The sequence below is a fragment of the Syzygium oleosum genome, unplaced genomic scaffold (assembly GCF_021117445.2).
Source record: "Syzygium oleosum isolate NSW1041296 unplaced genomic scaffold, Sole_v2.1 Sole_v2.06, whole genome shotgun sequence".
In the NCBI taxonomy this organism is placed as follows: Eukaryota; Viridiplantae; Streptophyta; class Magnoliopsida; order Myrtales; family Myrtaceae; genus Syzygium; species Syzygium oleosum.
This window is the reverse complement of record NW_026607490.1, coordinates 12,977,831-12,996,575: the sequence shown is the minus strand read 5'-3', so window position 1 is coordinate 12,996,575 and position 18,745 is coordinate 12,977,831. Positions and strand designations below refer to the sequence as shown.

Here is an 18,745-nt window from a genome sequence, read left to right as displayed (position 1 = left end):
TCTGTCAATCTTCATGGCTTCGTTTTCGTATATATGCCCGAAGGATAGACCAAAACATTCCATGATAAAACGTCGATATAATGAACACAACACTGAAATAAAAACAGTTGAAAGCAATTATATCTGTTATTCATATATTAATACCGCATGTAGTACACAAATTCAGAGGAGACCGGTATTGTCGCACCACCAAAATGACACCCTTTGAAGAACAAAATCAAAACAAACTAATTGACGAGGCAGTTCAACACGTTTAATTTATCACCCTGCAATTCTTCCTGATTTCGCCTTCGGCACCGGTGAGGACCTCGATTGAACCCATGCGCACCATCGTGGCCATGAACCTCCGAGCCCAAGCGCTAGGGTGGTTCGCGTTGTCCTTCACTAACCCCCTCGTCAATGGCGTGTCCCACAGCACTTGGTCCGAATACAACAATCCCTTGTCGCTCTTTAAATTGTTATAGTAAGCATTATCGAGTACATTCGGCGTCACGGGGTCAAATGGCACAACCGGGTCGGCGGGGCCGTTTCGCGGGCACTTGGTCTTCAAAAGATGGGCATAACTAGGATTAAGGGAAGGATCTTGCGAGTACGTCGAGTTGAAGGAGTAGAGTCGCTTCGTGAATGCAGAGCAATGAGAGTCCCCGATGGAGTGAGCTCCGGAGAGAGTCACCATGTCTTGGAGCGAAAGCCCTTTCTTCGCAAAGTTCTCTTTGAGTTGCACAGCGTTAAAAAATGCGCCAGGGAGGTTTTCGATCACCTCCGATGCGAGGGAGACTCTCCCATCCCGCCTCCCGCTAAAGACGGCATAGTGTGAGCCCCCGGCAGCTCGAACACAATCGCGAGCGGCGAAGGCCACAATGTCGGCACAAGAGACAGTGTAAGGGCATTGGGCTTCGATCTTGGCCTTGGCATCGTCGATCACCTCGAAGCCCCCGATGCCGAGGTTTCCCATGCTATCTTTCTCCGCTGTGTTCCCTTTGGTGGAGTCGAGAAGAATGGACCCATCACAACCCTGAGTACCAGAAGAACAAACATCACACCATAGAAATATCCATTATTTTACATGATTATTTGGAATTAGATATAGGAACATCTATGACAGCTTTATTTAGATATCCATTTAGAGTTTGTTTACATCAATCAAGTATACAAACCCATCTTTTCTGCCCCTTGGATTAGTTACTCAACCGTTAAATGAAAGCTGGCCATCTATGGATTTTGCCAAAAAGTGGGCCAATTTGCAAATATGATTGACATCACAAGAGATTACTCAATGATGTTGCATAAAAAACATATAATTACCCTGACAAAACAGTCATGGAAATGGAGTCTAATGAGGGCAGCAGAAACTCCAGGATCAGCAGCGAGAGCCTTTTGTACTGACTCTCTCACTATGGCCTCAGCTGATGGGCATTTCTTTTGATAAAACCCAACCTTCAATGGACCTGAAATTGGACCGACCAAACATAAAAAAGAAGAAGTTATGACCAAGACGAGAAAATGAACAATGCACCAACTCAAGCACAAGTGTCGAAACTGCTAGCATTAGGGAAAATGAAATAGCACCTGAAATTGCCGGTGAAATTAGACAGATGACCAAAACAAAGCTCAAGTAAGTGCCCAGGCTCGCCATTGATACAGATCAGCCAAAATGAGCACTTCACTCAGAATCTTTAGAACTTCAATGACTAGGGTTTTTTAAGATGGAGAGGAGAAGAGAAGTGTGGATGCACAAGCCTTGGCTATAATGGCCCCTTTTATAGAGACTTAGTTGCAGTAAATTTGAGTGTGGGAAACCAAGAAAGATGCTTGAAGAGGCAAAGATTATTGAAGCTTCGTGTCATGAGCTGTCTTTAAGAATTTCAATACAAAAAGTACGTCAACATGCAAATAGATTAGATTTAAAAAATGAAAGGCGTGTGGCCTCCACACGACTCCCTTTGCAAAAGCACACGTCTCATTTATATAATAAGAGGGAAATGGGACGCAAAGTTTGAATTGTGGGAATAATCTGAAATGTCATCCCTTGGATTTTTCTCCTCAAATCTCATGGAAATCGATGTATTCTATGTTTACTCTTCCCAACGTACCTAAAGACGACAAGGGCACGTTTATTTATTCATTTATTTAGCTAGTTCATCGTACATGTAAGGAACATTTCAGCTTGTGCATCATGGTTTACTGTCCCAATTAGTCATATTCAACTGGAGCGAGGAATGTTAAGATAGGGAGACGTATAATTGACCTTAATTAATGGGTGACAGCTCGTGATGGACCACGGTATCATATGTTCAATCGATTAACTAAATGTTTCTAGAGAACGATGATACTACGACTCATGCATGATGCACTGAGGAAATCCACTAATCGTATGCTTTGATATCGTCAATTAAGCTCTGCCAACGTTTGATAATATCCATCTATTTGTTATTGTGGGGACGACACAACGGACAGTTGATACCTTGTCTAGGAAAATAACCGAGGGGGATTTCAAGTTCGATCCCATCAACTTTTCCAATTGGACGCGCATTCACTCAGAAGGTTAAATTGATAAGTTTTAGGCAAATCAAGATATATTAACTGTTCCATCTTACACCACATCCTTGATGTAGGACATCTTAAATTATATGATCGACAGGTTGGCCAGGCACTCTTTTTTTGCGGGGTCATCGTTACGAGATTTTTCGCACTTAAGATTTATGCAAAAAATTTCAGAAAATAGATTAGTTAATCGGGGGTCACTAAATAGGAGTAACTTCTCATTGCGACAACACAAGATTACAACCCTAGCCCACAGAAAAATAAATTGAATTCAGCGTCAAACTTTTCGGCTGCAATGGCACAAGGAAATGTATCTTTGAAGGAAAAGCGTTATTAAGCTTTGAGAACTTTCCACGTCTTTTCGTTCTTTGTTGCTCACGACTTGCTTTCAAGCTTTTTAACACGACAACTTTCCCGCCCAAAAGCATAATTAAAGTTCTAGTCGCACAGACGAGGAACAATGAATGATGAATTAATGATTACAAACACCGACTGCTGCTATGGCACGAGGCGATTGAATGGCCACGACAGTGCAGCATCGGGTGCAGAGCGTCGGGTGCTGTGGAAAAGAACCGACTATCGGCGAGTAGTTCCAACATCTCTCGCATTTAGATCCTATATCTATCTGTACGAAGAAGAAATCATTGTAATGTAAGGGGATTCTTATATGTACAAATGGTACTTCAAACTTGGAACGAGCATGAAGAAATTAACCGTGCTTCTTTATCTTTTGAGTTGTTCCGCTGGATCGATCACTCAAGACCTTTGGTAGAGCGCACCCCGATAATTGCGTTGGGCTGCTAGGGCTCTCGGCCGTATGGATAGCTTAATGTGCTCATCAGCGTCCTGACCTTGAGATGTGGATCACCCAAGGCATATTAGCATGGTGTACTTCTCCTGTTTGAACCGGGTTTGAGTGAGAAATGTCAGGTCGGTTCATCCTCAGGGAAATTACCTTGCCCGTATGTGCAAAATGTACGCTATGGTTACACGAGCGTGGATGACAGCTCAAGTTTTCATCGATACGGGGATAGTGTACTTACGCAGCGTTTCTCGAGCAATTTGTATCCCGTTAAAGCGGATCAAGCCTTGGAGAAATGCGAGTGCGAGAACCATTCAAAGCATTTGCACAGAATGTGCTCTACATTGTTGAGTAGAATGTGCTCTCAAATGTGGAAGAACAAGAGAAGATTGATGCGAAATGCACTTTTTGCATTCTCAAAAAACGAGAAGAGTACATAGCTCTTTTAAAACAACGAAAACGAATTGCACTAACTATAAGCGACAAAAACCACTACACCACTAACTAGCAACAAAATAGGAGCTGAAACAACAAACTCCTACTATCTTGTTGACTAAGTAAAACCAAAAAACAACCAACTAAGACAGACAAAAATGAACGAAAATGGTCCTTAAGACATAACCAACATACTCCTCTTTGGCTTAAGGAGTAGAACACATTCCAGCCTTCTTCTTCGCAACTCAAGTCACTGCTTTGCGGTGGCTTAGTAAACACATCGACCACATCTTACATCTTGCAATGGTACTTCACTTCACCTTCTTGTTGCGAGATAGTAAAACGATCTTGAAATGCTTGGTTCTCACTGAAGACGGGGTTTTGGTATAGCTAGTGCGCTTGGTTGTGCAAAATGTACGCTATGGTTACACTGAGCGTGGATGACAGGCTCAAGTTTTCATCGATACAGGGATAGTGTACTTACGCAACGTTTCTCGAGCAATTTGTATCCCGTATAAAGCAGATCAAGCCTTGAATAAATGACGAGTGCAGAGAACCATTCAAAACTTGCGCAAATGAATTTATGCGATGCAAGTTGTCCGCATCGTTCGTGGCTGCACTCATTTTGCATAATAGGGAGGCAAGATTTGCATTCACTTGCTTCCTTATAGCTAGCTGGTTCAAGCATAGCTGTATTGCATCTCTCATAGATTTCAGCAAGAGATCCAGTGCCTCTCGCATGAACATGATCAATTAGATCCTCGACTTCCACTTCATTTGGTTCAACCTGCAATGGCACTACCTCCTCTTCAGCCTTGCCACCTTAAGCAGGAGGCAACAAACAGGTGCTCCACTTCACTGGCTACTGCAGTTTGACCTTCAGCTTGCTATTGCTGATGCTTCTCCCTGCAAATGGCCTCAACATGGCCCATCTTGTGACACCTCCTGCACTTCACATCTGGTCTCTTCCAACACTTGAAATGAGGATGATTTTTCTTTCCGCAATGCTTGCATGGAACTGCATTCCACTTCCTGTCATATCCACCACTGCTTGAACCTCCCTGACTATGACTATGATTGGCCTCAACATGTCTTCTATTTTGGTTCCATCCTCTTCCCTTTCAGCAAGTTTGATGTCTGAAATGTCCTTAGTGTTCTCAAGGGAAGCAATGGTTGCTTCAAACCTTTCAGCCACTGCAACCAAAACCTTCTGAACCAGCCTTTTATCATCTACATCCGTCCTTAGCACCCTTATCTTATTGGCTATATCAACTAGCCTATCAACAAACTCTTTCACAGACTCATTCTCCTTCATCTGCTGCCTTTCAAACTCCCTTAACAAGTTCAGCACCTTCATTCCTTTCACTCGCTCATCCCCTTCATATTCTTCCTTTAAATAATTCCATATATCATGTGCTAAATCTTTTTTCATGATTCTAGTAAATATGGTCGAGGAGACAGCAGAAAACAAGCAAGATTTTGCCTTTGCTTTTCGGGTTACCCTCTCTTTATGGTACCTGATTTGATTGATAATTGAGTTGTTGGGTAGATCAGCAACCTCGTAGTCCTCTTCCACAGCTTCCCATAGGTCTGCACCCTCCATGAAAGCTTGCATCTTCACTGCCCATGCCTGGTAGTTGTCTCCATCGAAGATTGGAGCTGTGATGGTTGAGAATGAGGCAGCAGGTACACCAGTTTGTTCCATCTTTCTTGCTCTACTTCGAATTTAGCACTCTCTAGATTGATCTGGAAATGCACTTTTTACATTCTCAAAAAACGAGAAGAGTACATAGCTCTTTTAAAACAACGAAAACTGAATTGCACTAACTTAGTAACTGACAAAAACCACTACACCACTAACTAGCAACAAAATAGGAACTGAAAACAACAAACTCCTACTATCTTGTTGACTAAGTAAAACCAAAAAACAACCAGCTAACAGACCAGAACAAAAATGACCGAAAATGGTCCTTAAGACATAACCAACAAAAACTTGCGCAAATGAATTTATGCGATGCAAGTTGTCCGCATCGTTCGTGGCTGCACTCATTTTGCATAATAGGGAGGCAAGATTTGCATCGGAGGTATGTAAAATTACTTTTGCCTCTAAGCTCGAACCGAGCAATTTCCCGCCCCGAGCAATTTCCGGAAACTTATTGTCCTTAGCTGAAGACATTGGATGCAGAACAATATCAGAGCAAGAACTGAAGAACCTCTAGATGGACATCTTAAAACAGAGCTCCGTAGTGCTAATATTCCTTACTCTCACTTCAAGAAGTATGAATACTCACGGAAACACGTCCTATTTGGGTAAAACCGATATGCTGATTACCTCAAGAATTTCTGCCCAAAAGTTAAACTTCTTAAGGCGATAAACCAAGCCGTCTTTCATTTGAGGTGGGCCATCTCGAATCGAAAACAAATCTGGCGACGGAACCGTCTTCATTGGTGTACGGGACCGAAAGTTGTGCCATGCATCCTCCGCTAAGTGAGGCAATATAGGCGCAATGACCCTCACAAGTGAAAGCAGATGCTCTGCAAGAACTATCTTGACAACTTCTCCTCGTAAAACTCTGTGCCACTGTAAACTTAACTACTTAGAAAGAAAGATCTCCACAGTCCAATGTCAAACGTAATATGCAACGTCCAAAACGTATACATATGGTATATGAAACTGCGAAACTTCACATTGCCAAAAGCATGTTGCATATAAATCAAACTAAAATAAGCACCATTATACAGGAAGGTGGAAAGAAAAGGGAATACATTGAGCTAACCGCTGGTATCTTTCTTGCAGAAAAAGAAGAGGAGGTTACCCAACATAAAGTCGTTTTTTTTTATAATCGAGGTGTGTCGATCCTTGGCAACATCAAAATAAAAGTTTGATAGGTCAACAATGACAAACCGCTGGATGATCCGCGAAATAGTAAAACAAAGACATTAAATCAATGATCGAAAATGTTAGCATAGTACAAAGGACCCATTTACATCCATTAGGCATGAACCACTCATTCTAGTTAACATTTTACGCTGGCTCCATGTCAAAGGGATATCAAACCACTAAAAAAGATGCATCACTGAGAAGTTTAAGCAAAAGAAAATATGATTAAGAATCTGAGGCAGACCCCCTATCAGATAATTCCAATATAAGTGTAGCTCAATAAGAAACAAACCTGGAAATTTTTTAAGAAATGATGATTCTCATAACTCTCTTTGATGTTCTTCCCAACATCTTCAAGCTGATATAATGCATGCTGGTTAATCATCCGAAAGTTCCTGGTAAGAAACAGCATCTTCAGCCTGCCAATGACACGATTTGGCTTGAGAAAATAGAAACTACTCAAAGAAGGAGATGGATGCCCTTTGAATAAGCAAAAGAGATCTTCCTATCCTGACCTGCCGATATACTATATGTCCGATGACATACCAGCATGGAGACATACCTTCCAATCATGCAGATTCCCTAACAGAAGTATCTCGATGTCCCTCGCAGCTTTCTATAAATGTCAGACATTTGGCGGAGAATTTGAGGACCAATCATCACATCTCCTGTGTAATCTACACTAGAAACCCACAACCGCAGAACATTTTCTCCATAACCAGGTGCTTCCTGCCAACAGAAAATCAGACTTTTAGCTCAACAGATAATGACAGGCATATCCGGGAAAAGACTTCAGAGACGAACCTTTTGATTTTTCCCTCCTTCAATCACAGTGTACGGGTCTACGACGTTACCCAAAGATTTACTCATCTTTAAACCTCTCTCACCGCGCACAAATCCATGGGTTATGACACCTTTGTATGGAGCCCTTCCTATACATGCAGAAAAAAGTAATTCTTAGGGCGTAATGTTCTTGAGCGAAATCATAGTGGGTATCACTGTGAACTAGTATCTATCGTTTAATTTCTCAAGGGAAATATGCAACGCAAATGGAAGCCAAGATAAAGAAAATTAAAGAACATTGCATTGACAAAAGTGCATATCCATTACCTTTCGTAGCAATACTTGTTAGTAAGGAACTCTGAAACCAACCAAGATGTTGATCCGTACCTTCAAGGTACAAGTCCACAGGGAAGATAAGGCCCCCTCTTTTCCCCAATACAGCAGCCCATGAAGAGCCTGAAAAAGAAAACAAGGAAAAACACACCATCATTGGTCCATATGGACAAGCGTACTACAATGTATGTAGTCTTTTAAGTTGAAGATAGAGCACACAAAAAACTACTGGCTTAGTGCTTCTCTGGAAAAGTAAGAGACATCCATCAATGCTAAGGGACCCAAAGAAGAATTCCAGTCAACCACAACAATATACTTAGCCAAATAAGGAACTCTATGTCTCATATTCCGTGGCATTATCGGTATGGAAAACCTTGATATTTTGAGAAAATTGTGCTTTGATCATGATAACAAAATTATGATAGATATGAGTAAATACAGATTGATTCTTCATAAGATAAAGCCATATATAACGAGAATAATCATCCATAAAAATCACAAAATAACGAAATACTCCCACAGTGGGAGTTGAAGATGGTCCCCAAATATCAGAATAAATTCGATTAAAGGGAGCATTAGAGACAAATTCACTAATATTGAATGATAAAGCATGATGTTTTCCCAACTTACAAGGCAAACAATCAAAAGTTTTATTGTCAGTGGAACCTAAATGACCACTTAAAGTTAAAGGACCTAAAGAATGATGACCTATTCAAGAATGCAAAGTTTTAGATGATACTGTGGCAGCACAACTAGCGAAAGAGTTATGAAGCTTTAAGGAAACAAGCTTAAACAAGTGTCCCACTTTAGGTCCTACACACGGCAACTATTTGAAGAGAAATGAATGTCAAAACCAAGTTCACATAGTTGTCCCACAAATATCAAGTCTAATGGGAGTTTGGGAACCGTAAACGTATTAGGCACGGACAATTTGGACATCAAAATGTTCCATGTATGAATAACTATCATCTAAGGATTATCAGTTGTATGAATAATCGGTGCTTGTGAAGTGTATGCTTTTGACTTAAATAAATTGGAATTGGAAGTCATATAATTATAGCAGGCAAAAATCAAAGAACCACAAATCAGGAGTACCTAAGGTGACTGATAGAGTAGAAGGGCTAGGTACAGAGGAGCTAGAAGTACCAGATTCTTGACTACTGAAACGAACTTTGGACCAAAGATCATCTAATGATAGAGAAACGGATGAATTGTTGGAGGAATCCTCACTGGTAGCAGCAAATATGGATTGGCATGCATGCGGACTTCTAAACCAAGATCGGTTGTTCATTCCCATAGGTTGCTTAGGTTGTAGCTGATAACAATTGGATGCACGGTGACCAAGGCAGTGATAGTGCATACAGTAAGGCTTGCACCATGAGAAGGAAGCAAAAGTGGCAAATATTGCATTTGTAGGAGTTGAGACTGATAGAGCAACGAATTGCCCCTTTAGTGTAACAAGTTGAGTCTGCTCAGTCAACAATTCCAAGACAACTGCCTCAAGATGTGGTAAAGGATCCCAATGCATAAGTGAAGCTCGCAGAGGTTCAAACTCATCATTAAGTGCCATTAGAAATTGCATAACACACATGCGATTGCGATATTCAATAGACTTACAAGCATTAGAAGTTGACTCCCATTTAGGCTCAGATAAAGCTAGTTAATCGCATATAGCATGCATGGAAGATAAAAAAGTCGTTAATAGACTGACCTGTCTCCTGATGCATGGGATGTAAATTCCCTAACAATTGATATTGATGAGAAATATCTGATGTGGAATAATGACTAGCAAGAAGATCCTAGGCTTCCTTTGCTTTGTTTAGGCGATTAAACTCAAGTCCCATGGATGGAGTCGAAGTGTTTCGAAACCACGTGAGTATATGATGATTTTTGCTATCCCACTCCTCCAAACGTTCAACATATTTATCATCACCACCTCGCGTGTGATGGCTCCAAGCTTTCGTTGACGACAACAATTCAATATATTGCTTATCTGATGGCGGCAAGTTTCGTGGTGCTGTCAACTTCTCAAAACGAGAAATGAAAAGTCGAGAATCAGAGGTCGGTCAACTTTGCTGTCACAACAGTAATTGAACAAATGGGACCGATATGGCTAGCATGTCTACAGCAAGCGGTATAAGCCAAGCTTTGCTAGTCGAATAACGTCGAAAATTACCTCCATGAAAAAGAAAACCTCGACTTGGTGACGCGTCGCCGACATCATAACACAACCACCGTGGCGCTTGGTCAAACTTGAACGAGGCACTCGGGCAAACAATGTCGAGTTGTGGGATGAATTTATTTTGCTACAGGGTGCACCGGGTGCGAAGAGCACCTAGTGCACTAGGGTTGCCATAGACAAGAAGGCTCTGATTCCAAGTTAAGAATAATGCGGAAAAGTGAATTGAAGGATTTTCTATACATTTTGATGTGTAATACTGAAGAGTACATGAGTCTATTTATAAGCTCTTTTTAATGAATATCTAAAGCAACAAAATATCACAATAGCAAATACAATCAATTAAAATCAATCAAACAAGATAATTATATCTCTAATGGATTCAATAAACAAATCTCGTAATAACATTGTGTTGTCATGTGGAAGCGCAAAGAACTATTATTTTTATCAAAATATCATAGATTGACATGTTTTGAGTGAGAGAATCAAAGTAAAGTTATGGAATACTTCAGCTTCTCACGTGCATACCATGGATAGGGGGGTTTAGAACAATATGAACGGTTGATAATTGACAAGCGAAAGCATTTGTCAGTGGAAGTATGTACAGATGCGCTAGCTACTAGAAACAACCTTTTTTGTTGGGTAACAAGAAGCTGATTTGCGTGAGGAAAGGAGCGACCATCGCCACAGCTAATGTTGGTTCCGCGTGGATAGGCGTGACGGACACCCACGCTTGGATTCGGGGAGCATATACAAGAGCTGTGCAGTTCCCTCAGCCACTGGAAACGATCTTTTTCTGCTGTGGGTATTATGTGCGTCTTCTAATTTGTCATGACAGCTCTACCAGCAAAAAGCTCTTCTAGTGAAAGTAAACACGGTGCATAAAGCTCTTCTGGGTCAAACTTAATTTTGACCTCACGAAACCCAACACTACCTTCGAGAAACTGTAGCTGATGGCAACGAAAGCAATATATTTTTCACATGAATCTTATAGGTGATTGTATCCGATCTATGGACTAGAAGAGGTAAAGATGGGACTAACGAAAGCACTCCATTTTAGTCATTGCCCCTTCTAGACAATGCATGCCCACAGATTGATAGGTAGCTAAATACCATGTGTAAAGTGGAAAATGAGTAGAAAACGAATGTTTCTTGCTTCTCTCAGCCGCCAAGCTCGAGTCATTTTCATGGCTTTGTTCATATATTTGCCCAAAGGATAGACCAAACCAATCAATGATCAAACTTCAATATAATAACACAACACTAAAATAAACACCGTCGAAAGCAATTACATCTGTTATTCATTTACGAAGACCCCATGTATATACAAATTCAGTATCGAACAATTCCAGGAAACGTTTAATTTATCACCCTGCAATTCTTCCTAATTTCGCCTTCCACGCCGGTGAGGACCTCGATTGAACCCATGCGCACCATCACAGCCATGAACCTCCGAGCCCAAGCGCTAGGGTGGTTCGCGTTGTCCTTCACTAACCCCCTCGTCAATTGCGCGTCCCACAGCACTTGGTCCGAATACAACAATCCCTTGTCGCTCTTTAAATTGTTATAGTAAGCATTATCGAGTACATTCAGCGTCACGGACAACCGGGTCGGGGGCGCGGGTTATCAAAGATGCATAATTGGGGAAAGGATCAAATGGCACAACCGGGTCGGCGGGGCAAACCCTCTTCGTTTCGGCGTGCATTTTGTCGGCGATTTGTGCCAAGATCCTTGGCAGTCGAGAAAGATCTAGTATTTCGACGTGGATTTTTTTTGCGTCTGGAGCTCTTTTTTTTAAATATTTTTTTCTTCATACATTTTATTTTAAATATTTTTCATTTTTTTCTTTCCTTTTCTTTTCTTTTCTCCCCGGCCGATCTTCAAAATATGGGCATAACTTGGATTAAGGGAAGGATCTTGGGAATATGTCGAGTTGATGGAGTAGAGTCGCTTTGTGAATTCGGAGCAATGAGAGTCCCCGATGGAGTGAGCTCCGGAGAGAGTCACCATATCTTGGAGCGAAAACCCTTTCTTCGCAAAGTTCTCTTTGAGTTGCACAGCGCTAAAAAATGCGCCAGGGAGGTTTTCGATCACCTTCGCCGCAAGGGAGACTCTCCCATCCCGCCTCCCGCTTGGGACAGCATAGTGTAAGCGCCCGGCAGCTCGAACCCCAATGCGAGCGGCGAAGGCCACGACGTCGGCACATGAGACAGGGTTAGGGCAGCGGGCTTCAATCTTGGTCTTGGCATCATCGATCGCCTCAAAGCCTCCGATGCCGAGGTTTCCCATGCTATCTTTCTCCGCGGTGTTCCCTATGGTGGAGTCGAGAAGAATGGACCCATCACAACCCTGAGTGCCAGAAGAACATACGTCACACCACATATGACAGCTTTATTTAGATATCCATTTAGAGTTTGTTACATCAATCAATTATACAAGTCGTTACTGCCCCTTGGATTAATTACTCAACCGTCAAATGAAAGCTGGCCATCTATGGATTTTGCGAAAGAATGGGCCAATTTGCAAATACGATTGACATCACAAGAGATTACTCAATGATGTTGCATATAAAATACAAAACGAGTTAGATAATTACCCTGACAAAACAGTCATGGAAATGGAGTCTAATGAGGGCAGCAGAAACTCCGGGATCAGCAGCGAGAGCCTTTTGTACTGACTCTCTCACTATGGCCTCAGCTGATGGGCATTTCTTTTGATAAAACCCAACCTTCAATGGACCTGAAATTGGACCCACCAAACATAAAAAAGAAGTTATGACCAAGACGAGAAAATGAACAATACATCAACTCAAGCACAAGTGTTGAAACCGCTAGCGTAAGGGAAAACGAAAGAGGACCTGAAATTGCCGATGAAATTAGACAGATGACGAAAACAAAGCTCGAGTAAGTGCTCAAGCTTGCCATTGATACAGATGAGCCAATATGAGCACTTCCCTCAGAATCTTTAGAACTTCAATGACTAGGGTTCTTGATGAAAGAGAGGAGAAGAGAAGTGTGGATGACACAAGCCATGGCTACAATGGCCCCTTTTATAGGGACTTAGTTGCAGATAATTTGAGTGTGGGAAACCAAGAATGATGGTTAAAGAGGCAAAGTCTATTGAAGCTTCGTGTCATTGAGCTGTCTTTAAGAATTTCAATAAAAAAAAGTACGTCAACATGCAAATAAATTAGATTTAAAGAATGAAAGGCGTGTGCCCTCCACACCGTTCTTTTTCAAAAGCACGCGTCTCAGACATATAATAAGAGGGAAATGGGAAGCAAAGTTTGAATTGTGGTCATATTCCGACATGTCATCGCTTGCATTGATCTCCTCAAATCATATAGAAATCGAAGTATTCTAAGTTTACTCTTCCCAACGTAGCTAAAGACAATAAGATACATTTAAATATTCATTTATTTGACGGTCGGTAGTAGCTAGTTCATTGAACATGTAAGGACATTTTAGCTTGTGTATTATTTTTTACGGTGCCAATTAGTCAAATTCAACTGGAGCGAATAATGTTAAGATAGGGAGATATACAATTGACCTTAATTGTTGCGCGACGGCTAGTTATGGGCCACGGATATCTTATAGTCAATGAATTGACTAGATGTTTCTAGAGAATGATCATACTACTAATCATGCACGATGCATTGAGAAAATCCACTAATGCTATGCTTTGGTGCAGTCAATTAAGCTCTACCAACATTTGATAATATCCATCTATTTTGTTGTCATTGGGATGACATGACGGAAACTCAATACCTCTCTTAGGAAGATTATTAAGGAAGAGCTCAAATCTGATTTCCATCAACATATCCAATCAAACATGCATTCACTTAAACAAGAAGCAAAAAAAAAGGCGAAATAAATTTTAGAAAATGGAATAAAGGAAATGTATCTTTTAAGGAAAAGTGTGATTAAGCTTTGAGAACTTCCACGTCTTTTCGTTATTTGTTGCTCACGACTGGCTTTCAAGCTTTTTAACACGTTACGATTTCCAACCCAAAAGCTTAATTAAGTGCCAAGTCACAAAATATTGTAAAGACGATGAGGACAATATTCTTGCGAGTGCAATGGGAAGAAAGGATGTCGTGCGCAAAATGAATGATCAATTTTTGCTAGAAAAAATGAATGATCAATTGGCATTTAAAGAATGTGCAAACAGGTTCTTACGATGTATGTAGAAATCTTCAATCCAAAATCTTGAATCATTAAATGTTTCCATTGATGATGCGGGAGCTAAAAGATTGTAATTTGATTATTATCATTTTAGCCTTTATTTGTTTGATTTAAGGAATCGTCTTTGAATCTTTGGTGATTTTCTTACTTAAATAAGATTACAGTTGTCAAGATTTTAATTTTATTTGAATAAGATAGTAGTTATCTGATTAGGTTATACATTTCCTATTTATTTTTTTATTAGATTATGATATATATTTATACTGTTCACTCAATTACCAATCATGGCAAACAAATTAGTGTTCTCTCAATGTCATGGCAGACCAATCACTATTCACTATCTAGTTACTATGTACTACTATGATTACAGGTAGGAACTAGAAATCCAAATATTTTTCTTTGATTGGCTTGAAGAACATATTCTTGAATCACGAGAAATCCAAGTCTTAATCATGTTTACAAATGGAAGTTAGATAATGATCAAACTATCGAATCTAATCATCCTCCTCACGGTAAAATAAAATGCTAACATCTAAGAATCAACATCTTCATACCATTGGAAAACAAGTAGACAGGATAGAATTATCTATCCAACATTCCTCTCCCCAAATTTTATCAAAACCAAAAACCTTTAAATCACCAATATTCAAAACATTTGAATCCCTTGAAAAATATAATTTGGAATTTTCCAAAGTCATAGAAAAGAAAAAAGAATTTTTAGAAAAATCACCCATAATTGACACCTCCAAATTAAAAGGTCTAGTCATAATTGATACTCCGGATCAAATAAATACTTTTGACAAATCCACTGCTAAATCAGATAATGAACCTACTCCTGAAGTGAATAACTCACATGGAAAAATCCACAAAAACTTTATTATTCTAGGGCCACTCCCCCTGGTGTAACCCTTGAGGAATCCTCCTAGTTCAAAATAAATATTCTCCTTAGGCAATCTAAGAATGGAACATAGACGGAGTTGCTGAAAATAATATTATTAACATATTAAATCGAATGGTCATAGTTGCCAATGCTTATAAAACTCAACAAAATGTTTCTGATCACGTTGTAGCTCATCTTTTAGTTGCTGGTTTAATTGGGCAATTAAAAGGATGGTGGGATAATTATATTAGCAAAGAACAAAAAAATCAAATTTTAAGTGCATACCGAAGAAAATGGTCAAATCATCCAAGATGCTGTCAATAGGTTTATCTTCTCTATATCACAACATTTCATAGGAGATTCTTCACACATAAAAGATAGACATCATGACCTCTTATTAAATATGACATGCAAATCCTTAGGAAGATTTGAAGAAATCTCTGTCTAACAAGATCCTTGTTAGGGAGGCTGTGATCAACCTTTTTAGAAAGAAAAATTCTTAGCAGTATTACCTTACCTAATAGAAGAACAAGTTGGTAATAAAATAAGAAAAGAATATGATGGTCACATCCCGTATCATCTACTATCTTATGGAGAATTAATATCATAAGTCCAATAGCAAGGTATGCAAATGTGTAACACGATCAAATAATAGAGACAACTTAAGAACGAAGAATCAATTACACACAAAGAATTAGTTGACTTCTGTGCCCAATATGACCCTTCGTACACTGAGCCAACCAACAAAAAATGCAAAGAGACTGTCCTCCATGACTAGGAAAAGGAAAACCAAAACCTTATAAATTAACCTCAACAAGAAAAACCTCAACAAAAGTTTCAAAGATATTAAATGTTACAAAAGGACATATTTCCAAATATTATAAAATTAATAAAAGTCTCAATGAGTTATCCGTAGATGATGAAATCATTCATCAACTCAATGAAAATATGGCCGCATCCGATGATGACACTTCTTTAGAAGACTTTCTTGAAGAATAAGGCCTTCAATGATTTGAATTGAAACTTCTTCGGAATCAGAAACAGAAAATCCCTCTTCCAATAAACCAACTAAATATGTTATATGTTATATATATCTTCATTATAGAATGACTAGGTAACATTAAAAAAAAATTACTGCATTTAAAACCTAGGGCAAAAATTACATTAAGGAAACATCAACAAAGGTGCAAAATCGATCAGACAATACCTTGAACCTATACGCAAGAAATATCAATTTGTTTGGAGTATTGCTCGGCTCTAGAAGCGACCTCCGCCTCGCGCGAGCGCCCCTCGCCGATCCCACCACCTTCCAATCGGCCGGATCACAGCCGCGACGGCTCGCCAAAAAAATAAATAAGTTTCGTCAGAAACGCGGATCGTTCGACCTCAATTTGACTAAGCACTTGACCCAAATTGAGAAAATGGCCAAATTAAAGGCAATTTCCAAACAGCAAAAATTATATTAAGGAAACATCAACAAAGGTGCGAAATCGATCAGACAATACCTTGAACCTCTACGCAAGAAATATCAATTTGTTTACAGTATTGCTCGACTCTAGAAGCTCCGCTGCAATTCCACCACCTTCCAATCGGTCTGAATCACAGCCGCGACGCTGCCAAAGGTTCGACCTCAGCGAGAAGCTTCCCGATCGGAGTCGGAACAGGCAAGTTCCTGCAACACGGACATGACGGGTTCAACCTCAACCACTCATCAACGCACTTCAAGTGGAAGTAATGGCCACAACCCGGCAACATCCTCAGCACGTCGGTCTCCTTGTAGTCCGACAAGCAAATCGAGCAGCAGCTGAAGCTCACGGATGAGCCACCGATGCCTCCAGCGGCCTTCGCCTGCGAGTAGAGGAGCTTCGGGAAGCTCTCCAGGTTGGTGTCATCAAGGCCAAGCGCGATCACGACCGAGTAGTCACTGTTCTCCGCCAATGCCAAGGAGGACCGGGGGGACCGCGGGACGCAGACACAGACACGGACGTGGGTGCAGATGTAGCAGGCGAGCTTGATAAGGATGAGAAGGGCGAGGACGATGAGCATGAACCGGATTCCCTTCGTGAATTCACCCCTGTTCTGCTCAGGGTTCAGGTAATCGGAGGTGCTGTTCATGTCGCTGGCGGATCAATCAATCGAGGAGTTAGGGACGTCGTTTGAAGTCGGAGAGAGAGAGAGAGACAAGATGTGGAGAAGGAGGAGCGAACCCTGCTATCAAAACGCCGCAATCATAAGGCAATCTTTGGCATTTGTTTCTATTGCATTTTCTCAAGCGGAAAGAATTGTCAGTGGAAACTACTTAACTGCATGATTTGTTTCCATACAAGCATACAGAAGTTTACTCGGTGTTGTTATAATTCTTTGCTTAAGAGTTGTTAGACCTGGAAAATGTGGACAGAAGGCTATACTTTTTATTCCATAAAAGAAACTTGTAATACCATTGTTGCCTCGTGTTGAAGTAGAAAAATCTTTTTTTCCATAAAAAATAATGAAATGAATCGAGTCGTTTTTTGTGAGAATCAAGACATGAATGAAACCCGTGGACTTATCATGTATATATGACTTATAGGAGCTTTGGAAATATATGGATTATTGATAATGGATGAGTGAAAGTCAAGCATCTTGGTATGTACTATAAGTGACAAATGGGTGGGTTTGATTGAGTTTGGGTGCCTCTTAAATGGGTTCCATCCATTTAACTAGTATTGACTCACATTTTTTTATAAACGATTTAGATGGTCCATATCTAACCCAATCTAGATCCAACTCAAATCCACCCACATAGCCCACCAAAAAAGGGCAAAAGGACACCGAGTGTCACAACTGTACGAAGATCACTTTGGTTCATAACTTTTCGGATCACTTTGTGCCAATTCGGAGGAAAATAGATTACTTAAGTGACTCGCCAAAATTCGCCAAAAAGCTAACCTTGCATTTATATTAAAAAAAATGGTCGACTTGTACACTGGAAATTATGTGACTTTTTCGAATTTTTAATTTTTAGAAAATAATAATAATAATAATAATAATAATAATAATAATAATATAATAATAAAAAGTTGCAGCAGCGGCGGGCTCCTCGCCGCTGCTTAACCTTTTTTTTAAATAATAAATATAATTTAATTTTTTTTTTTTAAGTACACATCAACGGGCTAAACAGGTTTTTCCGCAAGGCCCGGTCTCAAAAAACAAAAAAAAAGAAAAACATTTTTAAAAATAAATAAATGAAAAAACAAATCTACAAAATTAATTGTTTGTTTCTTCGATCCGCCATAACGGGGTTTTAGCACCGCCATGGCAAAACCCTTGAAGTAGCATGTGTCGTCCGCAAGACCCAGTCTAACGGCTTTGACAAAGAGCAACAGTAGCTAAATGAGCCGAGCCACGAGAAAAATGAGGAGGAGCTCGAGGCCGTCGCTAGCTCCTCCGATGAGAACGCCACCCCCGCCGATGAGAATGGCAACCAAGGAGGACAATGAGGTTCAATGTTTGCCTGCCTCTTTTTTACTGGAATAGTTGGAATTTTGGTGCCGGATCTCTTTGTTTGCTTCTAGGGTTTGCGGGCTCGGTGCGGTTATAGGTGTTTCTAGTGTTTTGCGCTAGGAAAGTGGATGTGTGCTTCATGTTTGAATACGAGTTTTTTCAGGAGTTTGAGCGCTGGATTTCACTCGAGGATGTTGAGTTAGGACACTTGAGTCAAGCTGTTGTTCTACTGATTTCTTGT

The 18,745-nt window shown here is 40.3% G+C and overlaps 3 protein-coding genes across 3 annotated transcripts; all 3 read right to left on the bottom strand.

The window, feature by feature from the left end:
- Positions 1 to 253: 253 nt before the first annotated feature.
- On the bottom strand, positions 254 to 1,645 carry LOC115682934 (peroxidase 5-like). The gene is made up of 3 exons (XM_030607302.2): positions 1,570 to 1,645; positions 1,306 to 1,448; positions 254 to 1,015 (listed from the first exon to the last, which is right to left on the bottom strand). Exons 1-3 carry the CDS (start codon positions 1,634 to 1,636, stop codon positions 254 to 256), a joined length of 972 nt encoding a protein of 323 aa, XP_030463162.2. The 5' UTR covers positions 1,637 to 1,645.
- Positions 1,646 to 11,316: 9,671 nt separating this feature from the next.
- On the bottom strand, positions 11,317 to 12,941 carry LOC115682901 (peroxidase 5-like). The gene is made up of 5 exons (XM_056312084.1): positions 12,815 to 12,941; positions 12,554 to 12,696; positions 11,836 to 12,306; positions 11,608 to 11,656; positions 11,317 to 11,558 (listed from the first exon to the last, which is right to left on the bottom strand). Exons 1-5 carry the CDS (start codon positions 12,879 to 12,881, stop codon positions 11,317 to 11,319), a joined length of 972 nt encoding a protein of 323 aa, XP_056168059.1. The 5' UTR covers positions 12,882 to 12,941.
- Positions 12,942 to 16,620: 3,679 nt separating this feature from the next.
- On the bottom strand, positions 16,621 to 17,136 carry LOC115669510 (RING-H2 finger protein ATL70-like). The gene has a single exon (XM_030590709.2). The coding sequence runs from the start codon at positions 17,134 to 17,136 to the stop codon at positions 16,621 to 16,623; it is 516 nt and encodes a 171-aa protein (XP_030446569.2).
- Positions 17,137 to 18,745: the final 1,609 nt, after the last annotated feature.

What these genes read in the sequence shown, in the direction of transcription:
- LOC115682934 (XM_030607302.2), bottom strand. Translation starts at nt 1,636, where the DNA reads ATGGCGAGCCTGGGCACTTACTTGAGCTTTGTTTTGGTCATCTGTCTA. An exon ending in AATTTCACCGGCAATTTCAG is followed by an intron (nt 1,449 to 1,569) that starts GTGCTATTTCAT and finishes GTCCAATTTCAG; the next exon opens with GTCCATTGAAGGTTGGGTTT. An exon ending in TCCATGACTGTTTTGTCAGG is followed by an intron (nt 1,016 to 1,305) that starts GTAATTATATGT and finishes TCTGGTACTCAG; the next exon opens with GGTTGTGATGGGTCCATTCT.
- LOC115682901 (XM_056312084.1), bottom strand. Translation starts at nt 12,881, where the DNA reads ATGGCAAGCTTGAGCACTTACTCGAGCTTTGTTTTCGTCATCTGTCTA. An exon ending in AATTTCATCGGCAATTTCAG is followed by an intron (nt 12,697 to 12,814) that starts GTCCTCTTTCGT and finishes GTCCAATTTCAG; the next exon opens with GTCCATTGAAGGTTGGGTTT. An exon ending in CCCGGTTGTGCCATTTGATC is followed by an intron (nt 11,559 to 11,607) that starts CTTTCCCCAATT and finishes CGACCCGGTTGT; the next exon opens with CCGTGACGCTGAATGTACTC.
- LOC115669510 (XM_030590709.2), bottom strand. Translation starts at nt 17,136, where the DNA reads ATGAACAGCACCTCCGATTACCTGAACCCTGAGCAGAACAGGGGTGAA.